The 27,490-nt window shown below is 42.0% G+C and overlaps 1 protein-coding gene and 1 non-coding gene across 2 annotated transcripts in view; one reads left to right on the forward strand and one right to left on the reverse strand.

Annotated features, from left to right (window-relative positions):
- Positions 1 to 26,010, forward strand: part of KIF13A (kinesin family member 13A) — a 215,165-nt gene extending 189,155 nt beyond the window's left edge. Inside the window, 14 exon segments of the mRNA XM_068557132.1 lie at positions 2,488 to 2,526; positions 4,166 to 4,265; positions 5,869 to 5,995; positions 6,821 to 6,876; positions 8,244 to 8,368; positions 8,873 to 9,049; positions 9,758 to 9,850; positions 10,000 to 10,156; positions 11,120 to 11,193; positions 12,974 to 13,021; positions 14,407 to 14,512; positions 16,228 to 16,379; positions 23,246 to 24,043; positions 24,045 to 26,010. Coding sequence (XP_068413233.1) covers positions 2,488 to 2,526; positions 4,166 to 4,265; positions 5,869 to 5,995; positions 6,821 to 6,876; positions 8,244 to 8,368; positions 8,873 to 9,049; positions 9,758 to 9,850; positions 10,000 to 10,156; positions 11,120 to 11,193; positions 12,974 to 13,021; positions 14,407 to 14,512; positions 16,228 to 16,379; positions 23,246 to 24,043; positions 24,045 to 24,083 — 2,091 coding nt within the window. The 3' untranslated portion in view covers positions 24,084 to 26,010.
- LOC137774322 (U2 spliceosomal RNA) lies at positions 7,659 to 7,855 on the reverse strand. The gene has a single exon (XR_011075848.1). It is a non-coding gene; the product is annotated as a U2 spliceosomal RNA (small nuclear RNA).
- Positions 26,011 to 27,490: the final 1,480 nt, after the last annotated feature.

The raw sequence follows: 27,490 nt of genomic DNA on the forward strand, positions 1-27,490 counted from the left end.
CCTTTTGGCTTCATGGCAGCAAAGACTTTACTGCAACATTGGCTTGGACTGTTGGGCCGTCAGGAAGGCGCAGCTGTGTCAGACACTGCCTTCCTCATCCCAGGCCAAAACTGCCTCCGACTCAAAGCCTGGGAAGAGTATGAATGGAGTTGTGAGGCCGGAGTCTGCTGTTTCCAGGGAGGCTTCTCCGCCAGACTTTTCGCTGTATGTGGAGTGGAAGTTGGGTTGTCCCTCACTTGGCCATCAGCTCTGGGGGCAACTGCAGGGCCTGGTAGAAAGAGCACAGACTTGGAGTGAGGAGACTTGGGTTCTTAAGCTTTGTTTGACTTAACTGAGTAATTTAAACTTCGAGTTCCCTTTTTCTTTCCTCCGAAACGATGAGGTAGACGTAATAATTCTCTGAGGTCCCTTTCTGCTGTAAAATTTTGTGGCTTAATAAATCTCTGATCTTAGATACAACTTTGTATCTGTGTGTGTGAACTATGACCTATGAACACGGATCATCAACTGGCTGACTATTCCCGTTCGATGAACATTGCAAGGATTGATTATTTGCACTTTTAAAAACAGCTATACCTCTTGAGTTAAAACTGATTTTTGTCAAAATTTGAGCTCTCAAATATCTGCCTTCCCCCAGTGCTGAATGCTCTTCTTACAGTATCTGTCATGCAAATTTAAACAGTGACTGTTTTAAAGCTTTTATTTTTCTTTGCTGCCATGCTCAAGGTCATGTCCAGTACCATTTTTGTTGTTGACATAGTACTTCAGAATTATTTTGATGCAATAGCTTGAGCCAATCCAGACTATGCTGATGTCACAGTGGTTCTACATCATGAAAGCTCAAGCTAGTTTTCGGTGAATAGAAGTATCTTCTTAGCCTAAAAGATAATGATAAATTAGAGCTGTTTGTACTTTATTCATTAATAGGAGGAATTAATTCGAGAAAAATTATTTCAGTAGTGTGCTTACTACTGAAGTTAGAGTTATCCAAATGAAAATGATGGTTACCAAACTAAAACTAAAGTTTATTTTAAAGTCTACAGAGAGAATAATCTTAACAGTATTTTTAAAGCACTTTTAAAAGGCAGTGTATTTTGAAGTATACTTAGATATGAAAATAAGGTAATTATATTTTTTAAGGCATTTGAAAAAAAAGTTTGTCTTTTGTCTGACTAGGCCACTCCAGTTCCTTTTTTAATATTAACCCTCCAATAACCATAGAAAAATGAAAGAAGGTTGGTACATGGCCCAGTATTCATTTTGAGTAGAACCTGCCTCCATAGAGATGGATATTCCCTACAAATGGGGATTTCTTTATTCTTGTTTCTTTTTTTTTTTTTTTTTTTTTTTTTTGGCTGCACAGCTTGTGGGATTTTAGTTCCCCGACCAGGGATTGAACCCAGGCCCTCGGCAGTGAGAGCACAGAGTCCCGACCACTGGACCACCAGGGAATTCCCTCTTTATTCTTGTTTCTAAGGAAAATGTCTCAACTAAAACCCTTTTTTTCCCACACGATGATTTTGTTTTGCAAATGTTTTGCCAAAATGCTTAGTTTATGTAATTATTGTAAAATGTTGCCATGGATTTAGGACAGTTCTGATTTTTCTCACCTGATTGGCATGGATACTGACATATCCAACAGTGGATAATGATAGAGCCATGTATCCAAAATAGTGGGCTGTGCTCTTACTGCAGTGGTACAGTATACAGAACCTTCTACAGTCTTCCCTAGGTATCTGGGGGGATTGGTTCCAGAACCCTCCCCTCCTTGGATACTAAAATCTGAGAATGTTCAAGTCTCTTATATAAAATGGCCTAGTACACTCGGCCCTCCGATCAGGAAGGTTCTGTGGTTGGTTGAATCTGCAGATGTGGAACCTGCGGATAAGGAGGGCTGACTGTACGTGGAGTCTTAGCTTCCCGGTGGGTCTTCCCCTGTGATGATTTCACAGTGACAGTGGTGTGGTGCAGGGACAAGGGTGCAGACCTGGCCTCCAGTCCTGACCCTGCCGCTATCCGTGTGAACCTTGGTTTCAGTCATTTCATCCTTCAGGCCTTAGCTGCCTCACAGCTAAAACCAGGAGGTTGAGCAGGAGACTCCCTAAAGTCCTTTCTAGTTCTGCCCATTCTAAATCTCAGTCAAATAGCTCACCCAGAAACAAATAGCAACTGTTTGCGTAACAGGGCCATAAGGCCTGACCCAGCGGGGTTGTGTCCAATCCCCAGCTAAGAGAATCTGAGAGAGTTCCCATTTTTAAATGACTGCTTTCTCTATTAAAGAAAAAAATTAAATCTTAAATTCTTTAAGTAATTATAGACAAGTGAATTACATCCACTTTTTGAGATTCGGTTAAATGTTTTATTATGCCGATGTTGTGTGTGCTATCCATTGTAATGTGTGTGTTAAGCTTAAAGACTTAATTTCCTTGTGTGCTGTTTGAGAAAAAAAAAAATGCATGTCCTTTGTGTTTATTTTTTCCCTACCAGAGAGATGATGAGGATGGTGATGATATGGATAGTTATCAGGTATTACTGCTGCTGTCAATCCTGTGGCATGGGGCACAGCTGCTGCTAATTGCCAGCATTCGCAAAGCCGAGGGCAGGGAGGAGGAAAGGAGGACCGTAGAGCAAGCATATGCAGTTCTCACTCGCTTTTGATTTGCTTTCAGTGTAATCAGCGATACAATACTATTTCTATAGATTTCCCTGTCAGTTCAAAATTTATAAGCAGATAGTGCATTTTTGCTATGCTATCTCAAATTGCTAGCTCGTAAAGCCTTTCTAAACAAGACCACTCTCACTGTATTAAGTTGGTGATCTTAAGAATTGTAGTTATCCATCCATAATCTTTAAGTAGACCTGTCTTTCCTACGTGAACCTGCAGTTAGCTCCTTATATCCAAGAGAGTAGTACTGTTCTAACGTGCCATTGTATTTTTAAAGACTTTTGCCGTATAGGAAAACTGAAGACATTATAAGCACATAGTTTTGTTTAGCCAGTTTTCTTCTCTCTTTAAGGCCAATCTTATTCATAACCTGGAGAATTTAACTCTCAGCTTTAAATCTCTTTTTGGAAATCTAGGGGAGAAAAAATATATGCAAATGTGAAATTTTACCTAGTCAGGGCTGACTGGCCTACTACTGTCCATGGAATGTGGGATAACAGTAATGGTCAAGGTGGCAAACCAAGATGAAGTTTTCTGGGTTGGTTCCCAGTCTTTGTACTGATTCTCTACATAAATTTTAAAAGCATGTTTTCCTGGTGTGCCTTCCTATAAGTAAAATGTGGGTCCATTGTAGGTAAAGCCTCAGAAGTTCTCAGGTGTCTGCTCTTAATGTAACGTCTTAAGGGTTAGGCTGGAATTAGGCAAGTCAAAGAGCATCCTGAATAGAATTGGTAGGTGTCTTTCCCACCTCATAATTTTACCAAGAAAGAAAACAAGCAAGTAAAAACAACTGGTAGGGGAAATACCAGTATCCCCTTGGATCTCAGCAACGCCACTAACTAACGTCCTGTGGCTGTCTGTGCGCTTCCTGCCACGTGGTTCACAGGCGAGTCCAGCGGCTGCTTCTGGGCGTTCTCAGCATGGCTGACTGCATGTTGGCTTCTTGCATGGGAAGTTTTCGGTTAGCCTCATGGTAGCGGTTGGAGGTAAAGCCTTTGCAGCAAGTTTGAAAATTTCTCCACCAATCTATTCTTTGCCTTTCAGAAAATACATCTTATCCAGCCATCGAGCTATGAATGATGAAAATGCCTGTCGTTTTCCATTCCATTTGCTGCTTTGTGATTTGGGCTCTGTTTCTGGTGTCCTCCTGCTTAGAATCACAAACACTTCAAACGAATAGCTACAACTTAAATACATACACTCACATACCGTATAAGACGCATCCAACAGCTGGTGTAGTTTGAGCTTCTCTTGCTTTTTAAGTATAATTATCTTTTTGGAAATCCAGGGGCTCTGATTTCTGAGTCATGGGATCCTCAATCAGCATGCAGTGTTCCTGAGGCCTCTTTGCTTTCTTGCATATTAATCACACAGCAATGTTCAATGGCCTTTCCTAATGAAGTTACCTAATCAATTTAAACACCTTTTTTTTTTTTTTTTTTAAAAAGAAATAGTTATCTGTGCACTCTACAGGAAAATGTTTTCCCTCCCTGATGCCAGGAAGAAGACTTAAACTGTGTGAGAGAGAGGTGGTCTGATGCCCTCATTAAACGGCGAGAATACCTGGATGAACAGATTAAAAAAGTCAGCAATAAAAAAGGTATGTGAGATTAAAGTCTTGGCTGAGAGTAGTTTTTTCACTTCTAGACAGTAGTGGTAGGCTGTTTTCCTCCCTTAGCTGGACTGCTGTATCTTAGCTTTTTGACCCTATAACAGTTATAGATGTTAGTGAATCATTAGTGTACAGTGTTTAAGCAGGCTCTGAATTTGAAAGTAATGTTTCATTACTTGAGTTAACCGACATTAAACGTTAAATTCAGATTTTGTTTTGATGAATGCAAATGCCATCAATATCGACATCTCCACATGAGGTATTCCAGGCTCAGAACCTGGGACTGACAGCAGCTAAAGGGTCACTTCTGAAGCCACGACACTTGGCAGGTGGGCCGCGGCTACCATTGGGCGGTAGCCACGCTCTTGGCTCCTTCGGGGTGGCCTGAAGCCGGCCTGCAGCTCCACTCGCCACCACCCAGCTCCGAGGATTCGGTTTGCTTACGCTTGCAATGGCCACTTGGATTCTAGAGCAGAAATCTGCGCTTAAAACCCTGGTTTCAGGCTTCCCTGGTGATGCAGTGGTTGAGAATCTGCCTGCCAATGCAGGGGACACAGGTTCGTGCCCTGGTCCGGGAAGATCCCACATGCCGCGGAGCAGCTAAGCCCGTGCACCACAACTGCGGAGCCTGTGCTCTAGAGCCCATGAGCCACAACTACTAGCCCACGCACCACAACTACTAGCCCACGCCCCTAGAGCTGTGCTCCACAACAAGAGAAGCCACTGCAATGAGAAGCCCGCGCAGCGCAATGAAGACCCAACACAGCCAAAAATAAATAAGTAAAAATGAATTAAAAACAAAAAAAAAACCCCGGTTTCTCATCCTGAGTGAACGATTCACTCAGTGTGGTTGGTTCTCCACCAAAGGACATGTTCTGAATGTGAATCCGCTTCACGTAGAAGTCAGCGAAAGTCCTCCCCCAGTAAAACATCTTGGCTCCGTGTTCTGCTCTTGGCCTCAGTGTGTGTGTGTGTGTGTGTGTGTGTGTGTGTGTGTGTGCGTGCTCAACCTGCTAATGAAAACTCACTTTGCCTATGCCCAGGTAACTCCAGAGTTGAACTAGGCTAAGAGGATTGCAAAATAGATCAAATAAAATCCCTTTCATGACGAGCATGAAGGAAAACAAGTTAGTTTTGCAGAGTGCAATATATGGTGTTTTTTAATCCTCTATCCTTATAAAATGATGTGTGGTTTTATAAAGCAATGTCACATCCATTATTGCACTTGGTCCGTCTGACAGGTGCGTGAAGTAGACATGACTTGTATTAACCCTATTTGACAAATTAGGAAGCTAAGACTCATCTGTTGAATGACCTTCCAACATTACAGAACTAGTAAAATAACCCAAGTCTTCTAATCCCTGTTCCAGTGCTCTTTCCACTCTTCCTGGGTTTATGATCTGTTAGGCTAGTGTCCTAGCCTCTCTGAGCTTGTCTGGGTGCTCTGTCTTCAACTTCAAAGCCTCAATTCCCTACTTGGGACACCGTGGATGTTTAAGGCACTTGTGGGTACCACTGTGTGCAAATAGATTTAAATTTAGAAACTGTCCTTTCTCCCTCTTGGCGCTCATGCCCTCGTTTTGTCCCGCAGAGAAGACGGAGGACGATGTGGAGCGGGAAGCCCGCCTGGTGGAGCAGTGGGTAGGGCTGACGGAGGAGCGGAATGCCGTGCTGGTGCCCACGCCGGGCAGCGGGATCCCCGGGGCGCCTGCTGACTGGTGAGTCTGCCCTTCCTTCTGGGCAGGCCTGACGCGGGTGCCGTGGTCTGTGGCGGGTCATGCGAGTGACCTGCCAGGATTGTCGCAGAAAATGTTAAGTACCGTGAGCTGTCCAGGGAAGGGCCACCCAGCCCTAAGTGCTCCCCTCACTCTTCTTCTTGCCCACTGCAACCATCTTCCACTCACAGAAAGCCAGCGAGCACTTACCACTGGCCGGGAGTCAGATAGATAGTCCTCCAGCCCTTGGCATGAGCCCCTTGGACATGATTACCTGATCTCCAGACATTCTCATATCTTGGGTCGAAAGAAGGGTGTTTCCAGAGCATACTTGAAAGGGGCAGAAAATATGTCCTCTTATTTGCCCTCCTGCCTGTTTATTTTGACTCAACATAGAGTCAGCACTTAAGCGCTACATCCACAATGATCAGTCAGTCAGTGGGTTGATCAGTCAGTCCTAATGCCCAGAAGAAACAGCAGGGGATCCTGGGCTCTGGAGGCAAATCGCTCCTGTCCCCTGTTCCTCCTCTAACAATAGCCACTTCCCTTCTTCCCATCACTAGAATGATTCTCAGAAAGGCTTCAAATAATCTGTGTTTCAATTAATTACATGTAATTCATATGACTGGTAGTTCTTTATATAAGTCACATAATTCCCATGATTTGTGTTAAGAAGGGTGACAAGATTGGTGAAAATATCTCATTTGTAGAACCTATATCTGACTCCACAGTGGTTCTCTTCTGCTTTCATGCCTCTGTCGTGTTTGGTTATTTAACAAGATGTAAAACACATATTTTGTTATGATTAAATATTGTTATTAAATTTAGGATCCCACCACCTGGAATGGAAACCCACATACCTGTTCTCTTCCTTGATTTGAACGGTAAGTTTGAACCTGACGTTCCAAGGCTTATCACATTGAATTAGGTTTGTAATCTAATCAGACCCGCAGTATTTTGACCCTTAAGTCACTTGCCTAATCACGCACATGCCATATTTAGGTGACATTTTTACTCCAACCAAATATATAAAGCCATGACATGTCGAATCACTAGAAGACAGATGTGGAAATTTATTCTTAAAAAGACAGCACTTGAGAGATTGAGAACTGCATACAAAGGCATGAGAACAGTTATTGCTCTGAAACAGAAACGGACATGGAAATTACCTGAGAAGGTAATCGCCCTTAGAGATCTGAATCTTTATGCATTGCAGGTGCCCAGGAATCTGCATTTCTGACTGGTGCCCTTTGCTCCCCACCCCACCCACATTTGTTTTGTTTCTAGAACACGATCATCTGTAACCCTGAATGAAGGGTTGTCCTTTACTGTAGAAATTAGATTGAACCTGGGCGAATATAGAACAAGGGTTTTCAATGTGTTTTAGCAGTAAAATCCATTTTCAATATGAACTTGTAAATGGAACCCCATGTGTGGAATACGGAAGCAGAGTTGCTGAGTTTGGGGATGGGCAGGCTCTGGCAGGCCCTTCTGCAGGGCCCTTGGGATCCTCAAAGCACAGCCTGAAAACCTGTCTTCTGGAGGGAAGACCAGTAATGGATGAATGGAAGACACAGGAGGTTGGCTTTGGCTATTCATATGAACAGTTTTTTTAAAAGCCTAGAAATAGACCGTTGCCTCATGAAGTGGTGAGTTCCCCTTTATTGGAGGTTCCCCATTATACAAGCAAAGACTGGATGACTATATACAGAGATTTGTGAGGGGTGAATCCTACACTGGGTAGGGTATTGGAAAAAGATGGTCTTCACATTTCTCCCAAGTGCTCAGAACTTTGTTTCTAAATTGATAATTTAACCACTCAAATCTCTACACTTGATCTTAGCCAAAAGGCCGAGAAGCGATAACCACTCAAATCTCTAATTTAGTGTAAGTTATGCAAGTAGGACCACAAACTTAACACTACGTTATAGGAGGAATTGACAGAAAGCAGCAAAATTCTAAGGTGTGTTTATGTAGTGAAAATATTTGCTCCCAGGACTACATATAGAATATATTCAGTCCATTTATAGGAGAGTCACAAAGGCACCTTTTTGGCTCCTGGAGTTGTTTCTGTAAAGGATAGAAGTTGTTGTAGTTAGTGGAGTTGCTGTTACAACTGCAGGAATGAAAAACTAAATAAAATTGCATTACATGTAAACTTCATCTGTAAAAAGCATATTTAAAAATTTTGGATGCTTGCTTTAAAAATCTGTTTCCCCCACTTTTGCTTCTGTGCCCTGGACTTGGTCAGCGGATGACCTCAGTGCCAATGAGCAGCTTGTGGGCCCCCATGCATCGGGCGTGAACTCCATCCTCCCCAAGGAGCATGGCAGCCAGTTTTTCTACCTGCCCATCATAAAGCACAGTGATGAGGAGGTAACTGACCTTTAAGAATCTCTTAAAGGGCTTCAGATTAATGCACATGCCTGTGGGCCTCTCTGCCCATTAAACTGCTGTGGTCTGGGCTTTGGGGAAGAGGACTGGGAACTTTAAAAAATAGAATGTGTGTGTTGTCAAAAAGGCAAGGAGGGACTTACCTGGTGGTCCAGTGGGTAAGACTCTGCGCTCCCAATGCAGGGGGCCTGGGTTTGATACCTGGTTGGGGAACTAGATCCCGCATGCATGCCGCAACTAAGAAGCCCGTGTGCCACAACTAAAGATCCCGCATGCCGCAACTAAAGATCCCGCATGCTGCAACTAAGACCCCTTGCAGCCAAAATTAATAATAAATAAATAAATAAATATATTTTTTTAAAAAGGCGAGGAAAAACATCTATGATTCAACGTAGAGTTGCATTTATTTTCTTTCTAGTGCATGACATAAAACTGCTACACCTTAGTTGTCTTGTTTCCATGTCCCCATCCTTTCCCCATCCCTAGGTTTCAGCCACAGCCTCCTGGGACTCCTCGGTGCATGATTCCGTTCACTTGAATAGGGTCACCCCACAAAATGAACGGATTTACCTGATAGTGAAGACCACAGTCCAGCTCAGCCACCCGGCTGCTATGGAGCTGGTATTACGAAAACGGATTGCAGCCAATATTTACAACAAACAGGTAGTAACGGGGCCTGATTGTGCCGTTTCATACATGAGCACAGTTTTTCCTTCTCTCTATCACAAAGTAGTGTTTTGGGGTGTTAATACAGTGGCTGTGCAAATCGCTACCAGGTTATAATCTGATTCTCATTTATCCAAGATAACAGGGTATGAGGATAGCAGAGGTAAATGTCATCCACCAAAGGACTTTTCCACCTTGACCGATTTGAAGCCCATAATCCTAGGAGGCAATGGAGTTATGACATTTTATTGTTTGAAAAAGGTTAAGCGCCTGGTCCAAGAGGGTTAGTGACAAAACCAGGACAAAGGCAGGCTCCAAAGAAATCTCTATCCTAATGCTTCCCCAGATCTCATCTCAGAGGTGCTGTCAGGAAAACTGATCCTCTGAGTTGACTTCTGACTGTGCCAAGATAGATTCATTAAACCCTGACAAGATCAAGTAGAAAGACGGCAAGTGGGAAAAAGAAGCAACCACAGAAAAACCCTGGATGGGCTGCAAATTCTGCAATCTAATCCCTAAATGACAGCTGGAATTTATTGTCCTTCAGGATTGGAGACAAGGATTTTTCCATTCAGTTTTTTTCTGTTTTACTAAGTGTCGTGTGTATATCAAAAACATAGTAATTGATGATGCTTTTACAATTTGTAAAGTACTAAATAACTTATATTTTCCACATCGCTTAATACAGCTTTCCTTTTCTACCAGAGTTTCACCCAGAGTTTAAAGAGGAGAATATCACTGAAGAATATATTTTATTCCTGTGGTGTAACCTATGAAATAGTGTCCAACATACCAAAGGTAAAGTATGTATTACTTTTTAAAAATATCAAAATGTGAGTATTGGAGAATGCGTTAAATCTCAAAACTTTTAAATAATTTTCTCACCACAGTTTTGAGAAAAATGTTGTTCAGGTAAAAGTATTCTAATTGCCTTCTTGTCTCTTTAGGCAACAGAGGAGATTGAGGACCGGGAGACTCTGGCTCTCCTGGCAGCAAGGAGTGAGAACGAAGGCACAGCAGATGGGGAGACATACATCGAGAAGTATACGCGAGGCGTGCTGCAGGTCGAGAACATCCTGAGCCTGGAACGGCTCCGGCAGGCAAGTAACTGCAGCATCTGGACCAGAGGGTGAGATCACCAGCCTTCACCCCAAATGGACAAAGATGAATGTATTTCCCAAACACCTTCTCTCTCAATCTATCAGAGAAGAAAAACTTGAGTAGCCCTCTCATTAGACAAAATAGTTACTTTGACAGAATAGTAACACAAATTCAAATGACTACCTTTTATTGAATACTGCCTAAGTAATATTGATACATTATTTCATTTAATCTTCAAGATAACCCTGCAAGGTAAATACTGTCATAATTCCCATTTGTAAATGAAAAAATTGAGGCTGACACAAGTTAGCCAACCTGCCCAAGGTGACCCAGCTAAGAAGGGGTACAAAGTTGGATGTGAACCCAGAAAGCTTGACTCCGAAGCCCACGTGCTTAACCACATATTCTCTCCCTGATTTTTGGACCCAGATTAACTTCTGTGGCAAAAGCAGGATATTCAGGTGAAAATAATCCACTAGGTAGTAGAACTGCACAGGAGATGTCATTCGATCGAGGCAGTAGCCGAAGTTATGGAAACTGTGCTTTGAACAACAAGAGGACTAAGATTGGCGTTTGTCAGAAAAATCTTCCTTTAGTCCCACCTAAACTGCTGCACGAGTGAAACACAAGCAGCATAAAAGTTGATTGTAATTTTCCAAGTGAGATGTATAGTTAGTGGTATTTCATCCATGTTTTCTCTGCCCACCTATATAAAAATCCACAACATAAATGTCTTTAGTTCTGCAGTTTTCCTGGTTTTATTTATGAAAAATGTTTTTGATAAATTAAGCAAAAAAAAAAAAAAAAGGATACAATACGATTACAGTTTTGTAAATATGGGGGGAGAGGGAGTGTAAGATTGAAATGATCTTTATTTCTATACTTTCTAAATCCTCCACAATAAACATATATTACTTTTGTCGTCAGAGGAAGAAAAATGAATGTCCTTTTCAAATTTGCAGGCAGTCACAGTCAAAGAAGCGCTTTCCACCAAAGCTCGGCACCTGCGGCGAAGCCTCAGCACACCAAATGTTCATAATGTGAGCTCACCCGGGAGGGGCTGCCGCCCACGTGACGCTTCTCAGGGTTTGGGGTGCAGCAAGTCAGGGGACCTCCGGTCAGGGTTTACAGGTGGGGATAGAACATTCGGCACCAGTGTGGGCATCCCAAGGTGCCAAGGCTGCTCCTCTTCTCTAGCGAAGCTTACCAGGGAGCCGTTACATGTAACGTGCCTGAGCTTTTAGTGGAATCGTGCAAATTTCTCTCCATAAAGTTATGTCCTTGAAAGAAGTTTTTTGAGATGTAAATTGAATGTAGTTGGTTTAAGGATGGTAGAGTCAGGTAGAGATCCTGCTGCCAGAGCTGCTGAGTGCTGCCCTTGAGTCTGTTTACATTCCCCGTTCTAGCTGCCCCGATGGATCTTACTGTGCTGCCCATCAGTGTGATAGGGCACAAGACTCCTCCGTAGAGACCCTTCCATAGTGCCTGGTCTTTATTTTGATTACCTTCCTCAACCGTTCCATTGAGGAAATCCAATTGACAGAAACTACGTCCAGTGGAGGGGAGCATTGCCATGGGAAGAAAGGACAGAGCAGTACGCGGACCACTTCAAAGTAGCCTCTTTCCAGGAGCAGCAGAGAGAAAGTCAGATCCTCTCAAGGAAAACTGTTATTTGCCTTCCCATTCTCAAGAATTGTCAGATAATGATTAAAAACACAGTAAACATTTATGAAAGTTGTCTTACAGTTGTCCAAAAAGCAAATCCCTATAATCTCTTTCATACAGATTACTTCTTCTGACCACGGTTCAGTTCTTAAAATTGATAATAGGAGACTCATATAGTTGTAAATTGAAAAAAGTCTTCTAATTAATTTAGGCGTCAAAGAAGAGATCATAATGGAAATTAGGATATATTTAGAACTGAATGATAATAAAAAATGGTATGTATATCAGTAGTTGAGGGATGCCGTTAAAGTGGTACTTAGAGGGAAATCCTTAGCCCTAAATTTCCTATTATTCCATTTATACTGCAGAATACTAGATGGTAGAGAAAATTAAAGAGCTAGAGCGATTGTTAGGAAATTTGTAGATCTTATAAATGTTATTAAAATATTAATTATATTAAAAATAATGAGTAAAACATATATCTTTAAAAGTAAGGAAAGACCACCTATGAAGAAGTATTCTACCTCCAAAAAAAAATTGAACCTAAGTCTGGTCAAGACTGTAGGTCTAACTACTAATATTTGCAGGGGACAGAGGAAAATGTTAAATGATACCACAGGGATTCATTTAACAAAATCCAGACTGTGGGAAACGTTACAGGAAAAAAATGATCTAGAGAAAAGGGAAAACTCATAAATTAAAAAAGACTTACAAGATATATCATCCAGTTGCAGTGTATTAACTATGTTGATCCTGATTCAAAATTAACTGTGATAATGTTTATAGACATTTGACCGCTAATGGGATATCTGATGCTATTTAGGAATCACTTAATTTTTTTAAGATGTGATAATGGTATTATGGTTTTAAAAAGGGAGTAGGAATTTCTTACCTTTTAGAGATTCATAAAGAAATATTTATGGATAAAAAAATTTTAAGTTAGAAAAAGAAAATCAGAATATTTTTAAAGAGGGTAATGATAAATATTAGAGCAGAATTATAATAAATTCAAATAAATAAGGAAATAATAAATATTAGAAGAAAGAAGGAGGGAAGGAGAAGGTCATACAGCCTTCAACTGTATGTGTGATATTTTATTTAGTTAGCTATGTTAAATATATAAACCACATTGATAAAACCATTCATCCCTTACAGGTCTCTTCTAGTCGACCAGACCTTTCTGGCTTTGACGATGATGATAAGGTGTGTACCCGTGGGCATGGCCAGGTTATTAGTAGAATCTAAGTCTGGTAAGTTAGGATATCTTGGTGTTTTTAAAATCTCTGGACTTCCCACCTTAACCTGATGCAGATAATTGTCTCTACATGTCCATTTCCAAGTTCAAACACTTGGTGTGAAATTGCTATGCACTCTGAGTGTTACATTGTTACTTAACATGATACTTTCCATATCAGGATCATACGACACATAATTGAATAAATATCTGTGTGTTTATGGGTCTAACTCTAAATGACTTAAGGTATTACGTCCACCATAGCAAAATCAAAATTATTTCAGATGGGGAAAATTAGGAACTTGAAATTAAGGACATTTTACAGCATTATCATATTCAAATATTTCTTTAACATATATTGTATGTAAATTACTATTCTAGGGACGGTAGATGATTCAAAAAGTATAAACACAGATTATGTCTTCAAGAAGTTTAAAATCTAATCCTTGGAGATAGACATCTCCTAAGAAGTTGAAGTAGGATTAACTAAGTTTATATGAGATAAAGGAAGAGGTTTCTCCCTTTAGTATACTAGTATCTTATGCCAGCTTGGAACTTTTAAATCTCAAGTATATGTAGAGTAATCGTACCACCCAGTTTGCCTGGGGAAGTTCAAGCTTATGCCTACTACCCAGGAAAAATATCAGTGGAACTGTTTTACTCTCAAAAGTGTTGTTGTTGGGGCTTCCCTGGTGGCGCAGTGGTTGAGAATCTGCCTGCCAATGCAGGGGACACGGGTTCGAGCCCTGGTCTGGGAAGATCCCACATGCCACGGAGCAACTAAGCCCGTGTGCCACAACTACTGAGCCTGTGCATCTGGAGCCTGTGCTCCGCAACAAGAGAGGCCGTGATAGTGAGAGGCCCACGCACCGCGATGAAGAGTGGCCCCCGCTTGCCGCAACTAGAGCAAGCCCTCGCACAGAAACAAAGACTCAACACAGCCAAAAATAAGTAAATTAATTAAAAAAAAAAAAAAAGTGTTGTTGTTTGGTCTTTAAATCACTTATTCACTCCAGGTATACCTTGGGTATGATAGCACTTGTCATATTGTTCAGTACTTTTCTACATGTTAGATCTATCTAATAATAAAAATAAATAAAGAAGAGCACATACTGCCATTAAAAAATAGAAAAAAAACCCCTCAAATCAGGCTTCATTTCTCTCTCTCTCTCTCTTTTTTTTTTTTTTTTTGGCACACTGCGTGGCACGTGGGATCTTAGTTCCCTGACCAGGCATCGAACCCGTGTCCCCTGCATTGGGAGTGCAGAGTCTTAACCACTGGACCACCAGGGAAGTCCCCATTTCTCATTTTAGAGGGACTTAATTAAGGTTAACCCATGTTTCTGCCTTGTAGGGTTGGCCAGAGAACCAGCTAGACATGTCTGACTACAGCCCCAGTTACCAGGATGTATCGTGTTATGGAACTTTGCCCAGGGATTCACCTCGAAGGAGTAAAGAAGGTAGTGGTGAGATTTTTTTTCTGTGTTATTTCTTTATAATTTCTTAGGAAAGGCATGGGGGGAAATTTTTTTATAGATGACATATAATATGGTAGGAAGCTGAAATTCTAGTTTGCTAGATGATCCAAAACTGTCTTCTTGAATAGAACATATCCTGTTCACTTTTTTTTTTTTGCTTTGTATCCATTATATCATCCAATTAATAATAGGCTTTTTGTGCAACACTTGTAATTTTCAAATCACATTTCATGTGTCATTTCCTGATTTTGAAGTCAGTTTTGAGACACACATATCTTATTACATTATGGTTAGGTTTCATTCTTTACCAAAAGAATATCCACCTCCATCATGTTTTTGTGCTGGAATCAAAGTATATTTTAGGAGAACATGTCTCTGGTCCCTAAGGAAATTTCAAAACTGATACCAGAAATGAATTTGATTGATGACAACATTATTACCTAAATATAATATATAATCTCCCAATGCCCTGAAGGGAACAGCATTCTTAGGATATGTAAATCGGCTCTGTTACCTTACTTATCCCTTATATTTTACCTACTGTGTGCCATTGTACCAGTGAACTGAGGAGAAATATAGAAGGAGAAAGAGAAGCCCAAAAAGGTAAGAAATGAGTAAAAGCAAGAAAGAAGAATTGTCCTTCTTTAGTCATGTGGAGCAGGGGTGGCTTGAGGGAAATGTGACTTGCAAGAAGACTTACACAGTGCTCACTCACTGAGTATGTATTGAGCCTGTCCTTGCTATATGCAGTGACAGATGCCGAGATCTTAAAATCCAACTGTGGACATGTACATAGAAAATAATAAGTTAGGAAATGATAAAATGCCAAAATGCATGTGTAGGTTATAAGGGCTCTGAGAATTCAGAGAGATAGAAAATCAGCATGGGGGCTTCCCTGGTGGCGCAGTGGTTGGGAATCCGCCTGCCAGTGCAGGGGACACGGGTTCGAGCCCTGGTCCGGGAAGATCCCACATGCCGCAGAGCAGCTAAGCCCATGCCCCACAACTACTGAGCCTGTGCTCTAGAGCCCGTGAGCCACAACTGCTGAGCCCACGTGCCACAACTACTGAAGCCCGCACGCCTAGAGCCCGTGCTCTGGAACAAGAGAAGCCCCCGCTCGCCGCAACTAGAGAAAGCCCTCGTGCAGCAACAAAGACCCAACGCAGCCATAAATAAATAAATAAATAAAAGTTAAAAAAAAAAATCAGCGTGAGTTGAAATTGGTCTGTTAACTGATGCTTGAGCTGGATCTTGAAAAGAAGGTAGAAAATTTGGTTTCTGATTTCTTTGCTGCTGTCCAGCCCTTTGATGACTCTTTGTAACTTTGTAGATATATCTGCATTTTTGCCTACCTCCGTTTTAATGCTCAGCCAAATACAGTCCTCTCTGAGTATTCACGGGGGACTGGTTCCAGGAGCCCCTGCGTATACCAAAAGAACCCGAGACTATGGAGGGCCGACAGTATATTTATTGAAAAAAAGGAAAAGCAGAGAGAGCATTTCATTCAGAAAGCATAGCATGAGCAGCATATGAGTGGACCCACGCAGTTCAAACCTGAGATGTTCAAGGGTCAACTGTATTCACATACTAATCTCTTTGTTACGCCAGATATTCCTCTGGCTTGGTCACTGCCTCGCTTCCTGTGTGTTGGTTAAAGTGCTCTGTGCCTGTAAACCCATACCTTTTGTCTTCCCCAGGTTGTACGTCAGAGAATCCTCATGCCTTAACAGTCAGCCCTTTTAAAGCATTCTCACCTCAGCCGCCAAAGTTTTTCAAGCCCCTAATGCCTGTAAAAGAAGAGCATAAGAAAAGGACGGCGCTTGAAGCAAGGCCTCTTCTAAGCCAGGAGGTAAATGCTTGACTTGTCTGTACCACGTACAACAGAATGGACGCGTTATGCCTGTGGAGAAGGAACACTTTGCATCAACAAAGTCAGATGCCACATGTTGACATGTATGGGGTTATCACTCCACAGTTCCTGTTCGGGAGTAAATATCTCTTTCTCAAGCACACAGGGTCATGGTAGAGTTTGTGTGTTGTTACTGCTGTTGTTTTCTTTGTGTTTATGGCTTTTTTCAGAGTATTTATTTCAAGTGAGAAAGAGATGTCCTCTAGGTGTTTTGAAAATATGAAAGGCATTTTTTTTTTGATTTGATAAATTTGGTTATGCTATTTGCCATAGAATTTGTGTAGTCTTGTCAGATTTCATCAGTAGTTTAACTCAAGCCTGCACAGTTGTTGGCTGTACTACTCACACGTAATACAAGTGTTTGCATTGCTTTTCTAACGTGCACGTACTTAATGTGTATGTCGGCTGTCATTGTCTTCTGTGTGTGATGCATCTGTGTGTCTTAACCTTTGCAGAGCATGTCTCCACCTCAGGCACATAACCCTGGCTGCATTGTGCCCTCGGGAAGCAATGGCAGCAGCGTGCCTGTAGAACACAATAGCAAACGTGAGAAGAAGATTGTAAGTCCTGGAACCATTTCTGTCATATTGCCTGGTGGTGGGTTTAAGGCCCTTTCACAGACAGTCATCCAAATACTTTAGAAGAAATTAAGATCTGTATTGAGTCTTGGCTTTTTTTTTTTAAATCATGTGATCATCGGTAATGAAATTTTGCATGGATGTGGCCATGACCTGTGATTTTTCTAAGTGTTCCTTCTATTTATTTACTTATTATTATTTTGCTTAGTATAAATTTGCTTAGGAAAAGGAAAAAGCCACTTTTAATGATTCTCATCTTTAAAAAGCATAACACAGAGATCACTTTAACTAATATTGAATCTTTCTAATGAGCCTGTACATATTGCCCAGATTCTGAAGTTAATCTACCTAGAGGAATTGCACTTACTTGGAGTAAGTATTCTTTCGTTTAGCTGTGGGTGTTTGAGAGCTTTTTTTGTGTTGCCTGATGCTATTGTCAAGATTATCCTGTAGTTTGTAGCCTCTCCACCATCCATCACTGCCCATCCCCATCATCTGTACCTCTCAGGTAGCCTCTTTTAATTTGCTGGCAAAATAGATTCCAACTCCCTCGGTATCAGTCCTGCTTTCAGGAGGGCTTACCTGTATTTTACCACTGGTAGGTTGAAACCCTACCTGAAAAACCTCATTCCCTAGCACTTGGTTTTCACATTTCAAATTGGAGAAATAGTTTTTAAAACACTATGTACCAGGCACTTGGGATCATAAGCGATACCTCAGTTTAAAAATGCAAGTGTATATTCTCATGCCTGGAAAGAATTCTCTAATTCTGTGTCTCAGCTTTCACTCTCCTGTGGTTTCCTAGGCTTTGGATGCAGCTTGGAGCTGGAGGGGGCTGCTTGATGTTCACATCTGCATGCGGTCTGCTCTGTGGGCAGAGTGTGGGCCCTTTCCTTTCCCAGCTGCACCATGTCAGGCTCATTCCAAAGGGTCATCAGCATGAGGTCTTTTAACCTCTAGGTTCTAGAATATGCTGCAAACGCACACTGTGTGAAGCTGACTAGAACTTGACCCGGACATGTAGCAGGCCAGGCTCCTGCAGGCTTGGAGCACTAGGGGATCTTAAGAAATGACCTTCTCACTCTTCCTGGCCATTGAGAAAAGAAGGAAAGGCATCATTTTCCCCTCCCCTCTGTCCCTCTCCCCGCCCACTGTCTCTGTGTCCTCCCTGTCCTTCTATCCCAAAGTCCCCTCCCCCCCCCAGTCCCTGCTGGAGAAGAGCCTGCACGCCAGGCACAGCTGCTCCTCGTCCCTCCCAGTCTTAGTGAGCTCTTCAGTCACATACTTGACCTCCCCCTGCTTAATTAATAAAGGCTGCAGCATGGGCTAAAAAGGCCAGGTGGCTAATTTATTACGCCTTCCATTCTCCGGCTGGTTGGTTCTGTCTGTCTGTTGACGTGGTACCCATCACCATGCTGCACGGGCACTAAATTTTAACGTATTTTAACAATACATTTTGGTAGAGCACACCATCAAGGGACTGCTGGATGGCCCTTCTGGGGCCGTCCAGCAGCTAGTTTCACTGTTCACAATTTACTTTATAGTTATTTTCTTTACTTTCCTTTTATTATTTTAAAATAAAACCCATCTCAGGACTTTTAGCTAGCAGAGGGTAGAATGGAACCAGATTCTCTTGACCCAGGAAGTTTTGAGCAGCAGTTAGATTCTGTGTGATCAGACACGCCATGAAGCCCACTAAGCAGGGTTTGATGGAACCATTTTTCTTGCTGGGATCTTACTTGAGAGACCTGCCTCTACTCTCCTTAGACATCTAGCTCACTGCACACTCTTCATCTCTGAAACTATTGAACGGTTTGATTTATTTCAGATAGCAGCTTTTCCAGGATGTTTTGGTAGATGATAAGAATATTACTTGCTTGATCTGAGGTTCTAGTCTCTCTTTTGGAAGATTTCATTTTATTTCTCTTCTTACAAATGGGTATAAACTGCTTTATTCTTGTGTTCCCTATTCACTTTCTTTCCTTTTCCACTCTCGGAAAATTAGAGGGCGAATCAGTGGTTCAGTCTGATCAAAGGAGTTTGCAGTCATTTTTGAGAAGCAATATTGGGACATTGTTCCTTTTATTTTTCAGCCCATCTAGTTACCAAAGAAACCTGTCGTTTCACATAAAATATAGTGAATATAGCTGTGCTTAATTTTTTTTTTTTTTTTTGGCTTAAAACTGCATACATTTATTCTCATGTAGCTCTGGGGCAGATGTCTGAAAAGAGTCTTTTTTTAATTTTTTCCTTTGTTGTCTCATCAACTTGGAAAGATAGACAAATGTACTTTGTGTCTTCTGTGAATAAGATAAAAGCAACAGTATGCCTTTGGAGTCTCTCTTTTTAAGTCATTATGCAGACAGAAGAGCAGAAAGAAGGTCAATTCTCCCTCTCTTGGGTCTTGCGTAGAAAGCATATGGTTTTAGTCTCTCGTTTTACACAAGAGGAAACACGAGACTTGTTGAGTGATTTGCCCAAGGTCTCGCACTTAACGAGAGCATCAGAACAAAAACCCCATCCCTCGGCAGAATTGTGCTGACTCCAGGGGCTCCCAGAGATAGTGCAGTTTCATCACCTGCTGCTGCTGTTTCTTAAAAGGGGCTGCCCTCCCCTTAGTACCATGGACAGAAGTACTGGGGACCCTTGGCTGATGGAGTCTTTCTGAAAACAGACCATCTCTCTGAGGGACAGCTGATTAGAGCGGGAGTGAAAATGACTTTAATCAGGTGAAAGTCACACAGAAGGTCACTGTTTTTTTTTATTTTTTTTAAATTAATTTATTTTATTTTTGGCTGTGTTGGGTCTGCATTGCTGGGCACGGGCTTTCTCTAGTTGCGACGAGCGGGGGCTACTCTTCATTGCGGAGTGCAGGCTTCTCATCACGGTGGCTTTTCTTGTTGCAGAGCGTGGGTTCTAGGCACGCGGGCTTCAGTAGTTGTGGCGTGCGGGCTCAGTAGTTGTGGCTCACGGGCTTAGTTGCTCCACAGCATGTGGGGTCTTCCCGGAACAGGGCTTGAGCCCGTGTCCCCTGCATTGGCAGGAGGACTTTTAACCACTGCGCCACCAGGGAAGTCCAGAAGGTCACTGTTTTAATGTGGGTTTTGATTCCTTCTTAAAATCAAGGTGTTTTGTCTATAGGTAAATATCAGCTGCATAAACTAAATCTCAAAAATCAAATCATGAATATTGTAGCTGTAGAGAAGCTTGAGAACTTGACTCCATGTCCCACTTTTAGGAAGAGTTTTCATTCTTTTTGTCCTTAAGACACAGTAGGAAAGTTCTTAGTTTAGTCTCCTTTAAAGTAAAATGATAAATAATGTTTCTGGTATAAAATGTTTAATATATAAAATAGATAAACAGCAAGGTCCTACTGTATAGCACAGGGAACTATATTCAATACCTTGGGATAACCTATAATGGAAAAGAATCTGAAAAAGAGTATATACTGTATAACTGAATCACTTTGCTGTACAACAGAAACTAACACAACGTTGTAAATCAACTACACTTCAATTAAAAAATAAATAAAATTGGGCTTCCCTGGTGGCACAGTGGTTGAGAATCCACCTGCCAGTGCAGGGGACACGGGTTCAAGTCCTGGTCCAGGAAGATCCCACATGCCGCAGAACAACTAAGCCCATGTGCCACAACTACTGAGCCTGTGCTCTAGACCTCGCGAGCCACAACTACTGAAGCCCACGTGCCTAGAGCCCGTGCTCCGCAACAAGAGAAGCCACCGCAATGAGAAGACCACGCACCGCAACAAAGAGTAGCCCCCGCTCGCTGTGCACAGCAATAAAGACCCAACACAGCCAAAAATAAATAAATAAATAAATTTAATAAAAAAGAAGAAAAACATTTTTAAAAAATAAATAAATAAATAAATAAAATGTACAGAACCAAGAGATACTGTCTCCCCCCATCCCCCCCAAAAAAGTCTATCTAACCAAGTTCCCTTAAAATACAATTTAAGCCAATTAAGTCCTCTTTGCTCCTTGGAAGGCATAACTTCATAAACTTTCCATCTCCATTTACATGTTGGAAAATGATTCATCTCTACTCAGTTTTCTTTCTTCTAGAACTAGTTGTCCCCACTCCTTTAGCCTTTCTCTTTAGGTCACTCCCCTAACCCTAACCCCACCCCAAGTGCATAACTAGGTACTGATCCCTATTTGTTTTTGTAGACTCTTCAGTTTTACTAAGGTTATTCTAATCATTTAGGAATGATTGTTTATCTTTGTGATTTTAATAAGTGTGTACCTATTTCTACACATTAAACTCATGCTTGAACATTTCACTCAGCAAAGTTGTATTTTAGGATGACAGACCTTTCCTCAGTGTTAGGAAGAAATAACTTCAGGCATAAAAAGTGGCCCCAAATTATAAATTCTCATCTTCAAATTTGGTTTTCCTTGCAACAGCTAACTTTTTAGTAATTAATTGCATCAGAGACTCTTGGGCTTGGGGATTATGTTTCTTTGCCAGCTTAAATTAGAAGGAAATATAAGAGAAAAAAACACTTGAAATCCAATTTTGAGTCTAAACAAGTCAGGTAGAGAATCTAGAAAATATAGCGCAGGTTACTGATTCCGACAATTCTGTCCAATTTTTGCTCCTTTACTACATGTTTCCTCCCAACGTTAGGCAGAGATCTCTCTACCCCATCCCCTTTTTAACAGTGCTATTTAATTAGAATGCAGCTAAAGATAAGACAGAGAGGTTAGTGTTGCCAAAAATTTTGTTTTGCTGATTTCTGGAATTTTATCACTGATATTTGATAGTCACCTTTGATTAATAGACAAGGAATTAAGACTACTGATGCTTTTAAGTAATTTATATTCAAGCTATTTTAAAATCTAAAAAGAGTATTAAGCTATTTTTTAGGTATTTAGCATCTTATGAGATAGAAAAGAAAATATTGCTGTAAAATTCAGCAGGTGAAATTTATGTTCATTTGTAAACTCCCATCTGCTCTGTCCTTGGAGTGTGCTCTTCCTCACCCTCCCCACCCTTCTCTCTTCCTCACCTCTTCTCTCTCTTTTTGTCTCTGTTGAAATGAGTAAGGTTAATGTTTTGGTTCCAGGTCTTTACAGTTACTCTGTTGTTATACTGATGGCAATTTCATCCACCCTGCAGTGCCCAGGGTTACCCTTAGAGCAAGGACCACAGTCGTAACTCCCCAAGGGTAGGGACCATGCCTGTCTTTGCTCAGCATTGGTATTCCCAGTTCTTAGGACAATGACTGGCATGTAGAGGATGCTTGATGAATATTGTTGAATGAAAGTCACGTTTTAAAAGAGAGAAGGAATAGTTGCAATGTCATCAGACGTATATGAGCTTAATTAGAAATGACTAGATAGTAATATCATTTATTTTTATTTGAAAATAAAATGTCCATGTGTTTTATATTGTTTTCCACCAAATTTAAAAGAATCATTCACTCAGGGAGAGAGATTGGAAGATAACAGCCACTCTTTGCATATTTACCAATCTTTATAAACAGAATCCTAAAGCTTTTTGACAAAAGAGATTTTCATTTAACTCTCACTATCTTCCTCACTTTCTAGTCAAATCCTCTTCCATGCTTCTCAAAAACGCCAGAAAATAGTAATTGTCATATTGATTTAGTATTTTACAGACTTACAATATTTAGTGTAATACTGAGAATGGATGTTGAAATCGTGTTCTTTTCCCTTTCGCCGTTGGGGTGTCTTTATTTATGGCCCTTCCTCCCCGTAAAATAGCTCAGAAACATTTTGCAAATCATCGTATTTACCTGCACTTTGCTCCCCAACGTGAGGATTGTAAGAACATATGAAACAGCAGCTCTTCTCTGCCTCTGGCTGTCCCTCTACTCATTTAATTAGAAATGAGAACATCTCCAACTGAAAACTAATCATGAGGAACTAATTAAAAGTCTACTGCACTTCCTTCCATCCTTTCCCTGAAACCAGGGGAGGAAAGGTTTCTAATTATTAGTGAGTGAGCACAGAAGAAATAAATCTCTTCATCTTGGATGGTAATGGGTTCATGCTCACAGATCTCTGAGGATAATGTACCTTTTGTCCACGACAGGTGACAAGGTTTAACCAAACTCAGAAAACAAAAACAAAAAACACTAAACACGTGAAGGTGAATGCCTTTAACAGTAAAGTGTTTACAACCTGTCTCAACAATGCAATTGCTATGAGGAGCTCGTGGCTGACTTTTGCTTCATTTCTGTAGGACTCTGAGGAGGAGGAAAACGATCTAGAAGCTCTTAACCGGAAGCTGATAAGTTCACAGCCTTACGTACCTGTGGAGTTTGCCGACTTCAGCGTTTACAATGCCAGCTTGGAGAACAGAGAGTGGTTCTCTTCTAAAGTGGATTTGACGAACTCAAAGGTCCTGGAGAAAGAAGTGTCCTGCAGCCCCACCACCAGCAGCATCACCAGTGGCTACTTTTCCCACAGTGCCTCCAATGCCACCCTGTCTGACATGGTGGTCCCTTGTAGTGACAGCTCGGATCAGCTGGCCCTTCAGACAAAGGATGCAGACACCAGTGAGCATCCCGGAGCGTCACTTGTGCATGACTTCAGACCATCCTCAAACAAAGAGTTGACAGAACTAGAAAGAGGCCTGGTAAAGGATAAGATAACTGTGGTGCCACTCAAGGAAAACAGTGCCTTAGCCAAAGGGAGCCCATCATCCCAAAGCTTCCCTGAGAAGAACTCCAAAACCCACTGTAGGACCAGCTCATGTTCAGAGCAAGATGCCTGCTCCAGCAAAAGTGGCCAGCCGGCCAGGGAATTCTGCCCCAGGGAGGTGACCATAGAACACACCACAAACATCCTCGAGGACCATTCTTTCACAGAGTTCATGGGTGTGTCAGATGGGAAAGATTTTGATGGTTTGACAGATCCTTCTGCTGGAGAACTTTCGAGTAGGAGGAACCTACCAAATACGACGGACAGTAAGAGTGTCTCAGATGGGCCACAGGACCCTGGCCAGCTGTGTTCCTCGGCAGAGAATGACCAGGTGATAAATTCCAGGGGCAGTCTTTCGGGTCCTGTGCTATCAGTGAGCGCACCTAATTGTGCCCCAACTGCCAGAGGCCCTTCATCACAGTGACTTAGTAGGAGAGGTTCATTCAGATGTTTCTGACAGGGACGATGGGCCCACTTGGGGACCAAGTTCACATGCTGCCCAGCTGGCTGGCTATGGCGGAGCAAGTCTGCATTCATAGTTTCCGAGTAGTGTTATGACATATGTAGGACCAGCATATGGGTTCATGTTGAATTAAGTGTTCACCTCGATAAGGATCAGTCAATCTCGTGTTCACTCCCCGAGATGTTTAATTACAGGCTCTCCCAAGGTATCCTGGTAGCATCTACCATATTTCATCACATCTGTGATTTCTTTGATTATTAGATACGCTATTATTTTATGTATCATTAAAGCAAATACTTCCAATTAAACTATATCATATCAGCAGTTTCAGAGACGTTAAAAAGCACGGGGTGGTGGTGGGGGAGAGATGCATCGCAGATTTGATAAAATACAGCCATTTGGTGCCCATAGGATAAAAAATGCTTTGGGGAAGCATAGGTGAATTCCCTGAGCAATTTAAGTGTGGGCTTTGGAAGTTACCCAGGTTGGTTTATTATAGTGTTTCATTTTCGTACTGGAACAAAATGGGTTTTTGCTAACATTCCTAAGGAAAATAGTGAATTATATAATTAAGAGTACCACCATCTCTTCCCATTCAGGGTCACTGTTTTGATCCCACACCCCAGCCATAGCTGTGTAAGGGGTATGGGAGCGCCAGTCTTAGCAAAACAAAGAGCTGACAGAATTAGAAAGCAGCTCAGTGAAGGAGCAGATAATCAGGTTGCCCGTCTGTCTCTCTGTTTTGCTGAGGAAGTTATCATCCCAGTTTGCTGGCTTCTTCCCCCAAGTCTTCCATACTAGCCCTTAAAATTTCAGTGTGTGGTCATTTATACCGCATATTCATAAATAAACTGCAAAAAACAAATAGTGGGGTCTCTTACAACTCAGAAAAGACTTCTTTCCCCAACATAAGAATAAAATAAAGTTACTCATTACTGTTCTTGCAAGCTAAACAGTCATTTGTTTAAAAGTCTTCAGCTTCCTTTACACTGATTTTAAGCAGAATCTGCTTTGCTGACCTACATCAGCTTTTTAGTCCTTCTTCCAAGAAGTCCAGGAAGAGTGTGGTCCAGGGGTTAATTCTTCACCCTGGAACAGTGCTTCTCAAACCTAAATGTGCAATAGACTCACTGGGGGGTGTTGGGAGAAGATGCCTCTTAAAAATACAAATTCCCAGGAGTCGCTGACCCGCACACCTAAGGTTTTACTTCAGTCCCCGGTGGAGCGGGGTGAGGGGTGGTGTGGGGATAAGGTTTTCACAAACCCCTCTGCTGAAGGGATACAGGGTAGGGTGTCTGAGGGCTGCCCTGTTAGAAGCACGGCCCGCAGAAGGGGGAAGAGGGGCAGCAAACTCCCCCTCACCCCCGCCTCGTTTCGTTGCCTGGATTATTTAGAACCCAGTAACAGGAACACTACCTGATTTTTGCTTTCGAAAGGTTCCAGAATAGAATAGTGTGTCCCTGCCAAAGGTCTTGGTTTAAAAGTGGAATTTACAAAGACATTTGTTGTATCAGGGTAATGTGGGACTATGGTGAGTTTTTTCGTTTTTAAAAAATTGCTTTAGTATTTTTGTTATCTTGGTTTTAATTTGTTTTGACAGTGTTAAAGTCTGAGGACTTTTTAAGCACTCAGGTTTGACTTTTGTTCTCACCCTGGTATGACTTAGAGTGTAGACCCAGGAATAACACTTTTTTTACTTTAACTTTAGGTCTTGCTGTCTGTCATTACTTTTCTTAGAATCTTCAGCCTTGGAGCTAGGTTCACCCCTTGTGTCAAGTACGTTCTAGAACTGGATCCCATAGTCAGCCAGATCCTGCAGGTCCCTCTAGGAAGAGCCTCTCGTCGGGGATGGTCTCCGTGGGTGGGGAGGGCGGGGACAGGAGCTTGCACTCACCAGCCTCTGTGTTCCAGGGGAGCACGACCGCTCCGTGAGAGGCAGCAAGCCAGAGCACCAGCCCATCTTTAAAACATGCTGCGGCCCAGCCGGACCTCACACCAGCGCGGAGAAGCCGTGGCTTCTGGGGCCACCTCCTTTCCCCTCCCGAGCCGGCAGAAGCCGCGCTTGGTCACTCGGCTGAATCGGCAGCCTCTGCTTTCTTCCAGAGAACCGAAAATCCTGGCTTAATGAAGTGGCAGTATTTTTGTGTGCACTCACTACACACCCACCCTGTGTAGAAACCTCCACAGATTCAAACAAACTTTATTCTTGTACAATTTTAATCAGTTTTTACTGTAGAATCTGGAGTCAATGCTCTAATTTTTTTTATAAATAGTATATGTTATGTATATGAAATGGTATCTATAGTATGTCTGGAGACAGACAAGTCTGCACACTAAAATGGGGAGAAAAGTGGTTTGTAGAAAATCGGAAGGTACTGGACTTCGTTACAAAGCAGCTTGGGCGATCTCTCAGAACAGGAGCAGGTGAAAAAGATTGTGTTGCCTAAGAATGAGTTGTAAATCCCTCTTTGCAGCAAAGGTTACAGAATGCCGTTCTTTATAACCAAAGAACTTACATAAGACTGAATGTTTTTGCTGTCCACTCTTGTTTTATGTTTTACATACGTGTTTGACTGCAAGTTCGGTGCCATACGCCCCTTGGCTCCCAGGCCACGTGCTGCCGTTCTCTGTCCCGTTTCGTAAGCACACTGAAAAATCTCACGGCTCCGTTCTTTGGTCTTCCACCTGGCCCACCGCCTGCTGACTTGCCGTGGAATTGGAACCGTTGACAGTGACTGGGGCTCTGACCCCAGCGTTTCTGGTCCCTCGGTCCAGGCCAGCCAGGCACGTGGGATGCAGAGAGCAGTATTACTGTAAGAAAACACAGGGACAAACCAAGAGTTGGGTTGCGGGGAGCGGGTGTTGATTTTCGTCTCTTTGTGGTTTTGTTTGGGGTTGGTAGGTTTTGTGGTGGTGTGGTTTTGCCATTGTTATTTTACTTCAATTTTGGAAAATGCTGAAGGGATGGAACGAGCTGTAAAGTTCACAGGTGCCACTTCACCGTGTTCGCAGGAGATGACTGAATACAGATGACCCTGCTGTCCGTGTCTTCATTTGTAAAATTCTCTTACCGATGGAGACTCTGGAGGATTACGTGTGTGGAAGTTTTTACAAAAGTACTTTCTGTACCTATTGTGTAGATGCCTGTACAGTTGGTCCGGATGTACAGCAATAAATGTGTCGTGGGAGCGAGAGAGTGTGTACAGCCTGCTGTACCTTTTCCCTTTAAGTTCCTAGCATCAGTAAATGAGTAAGATATTGGAGATTTTAATGCAAAGCTGCTGTTCGTGATTTTTGTGTATAGTGAGCTGACTGTAGTAT

Source organism: Eschrichtius robustus, chromosome 12 (assembly GCF_028021215.1).
Source record: "Eschrichtius robustus isolate mEscRob2 chromosome 12, mEscRob2.pri, whole genome shotgun sequence".
Classification (NCBI taxonomy): Eukaryota; Metazoa; Chordata; class Mammalia; order Artiodactyla; family Eschrichtiidae; genus Eschrichtius; species Eschrichtius robustus.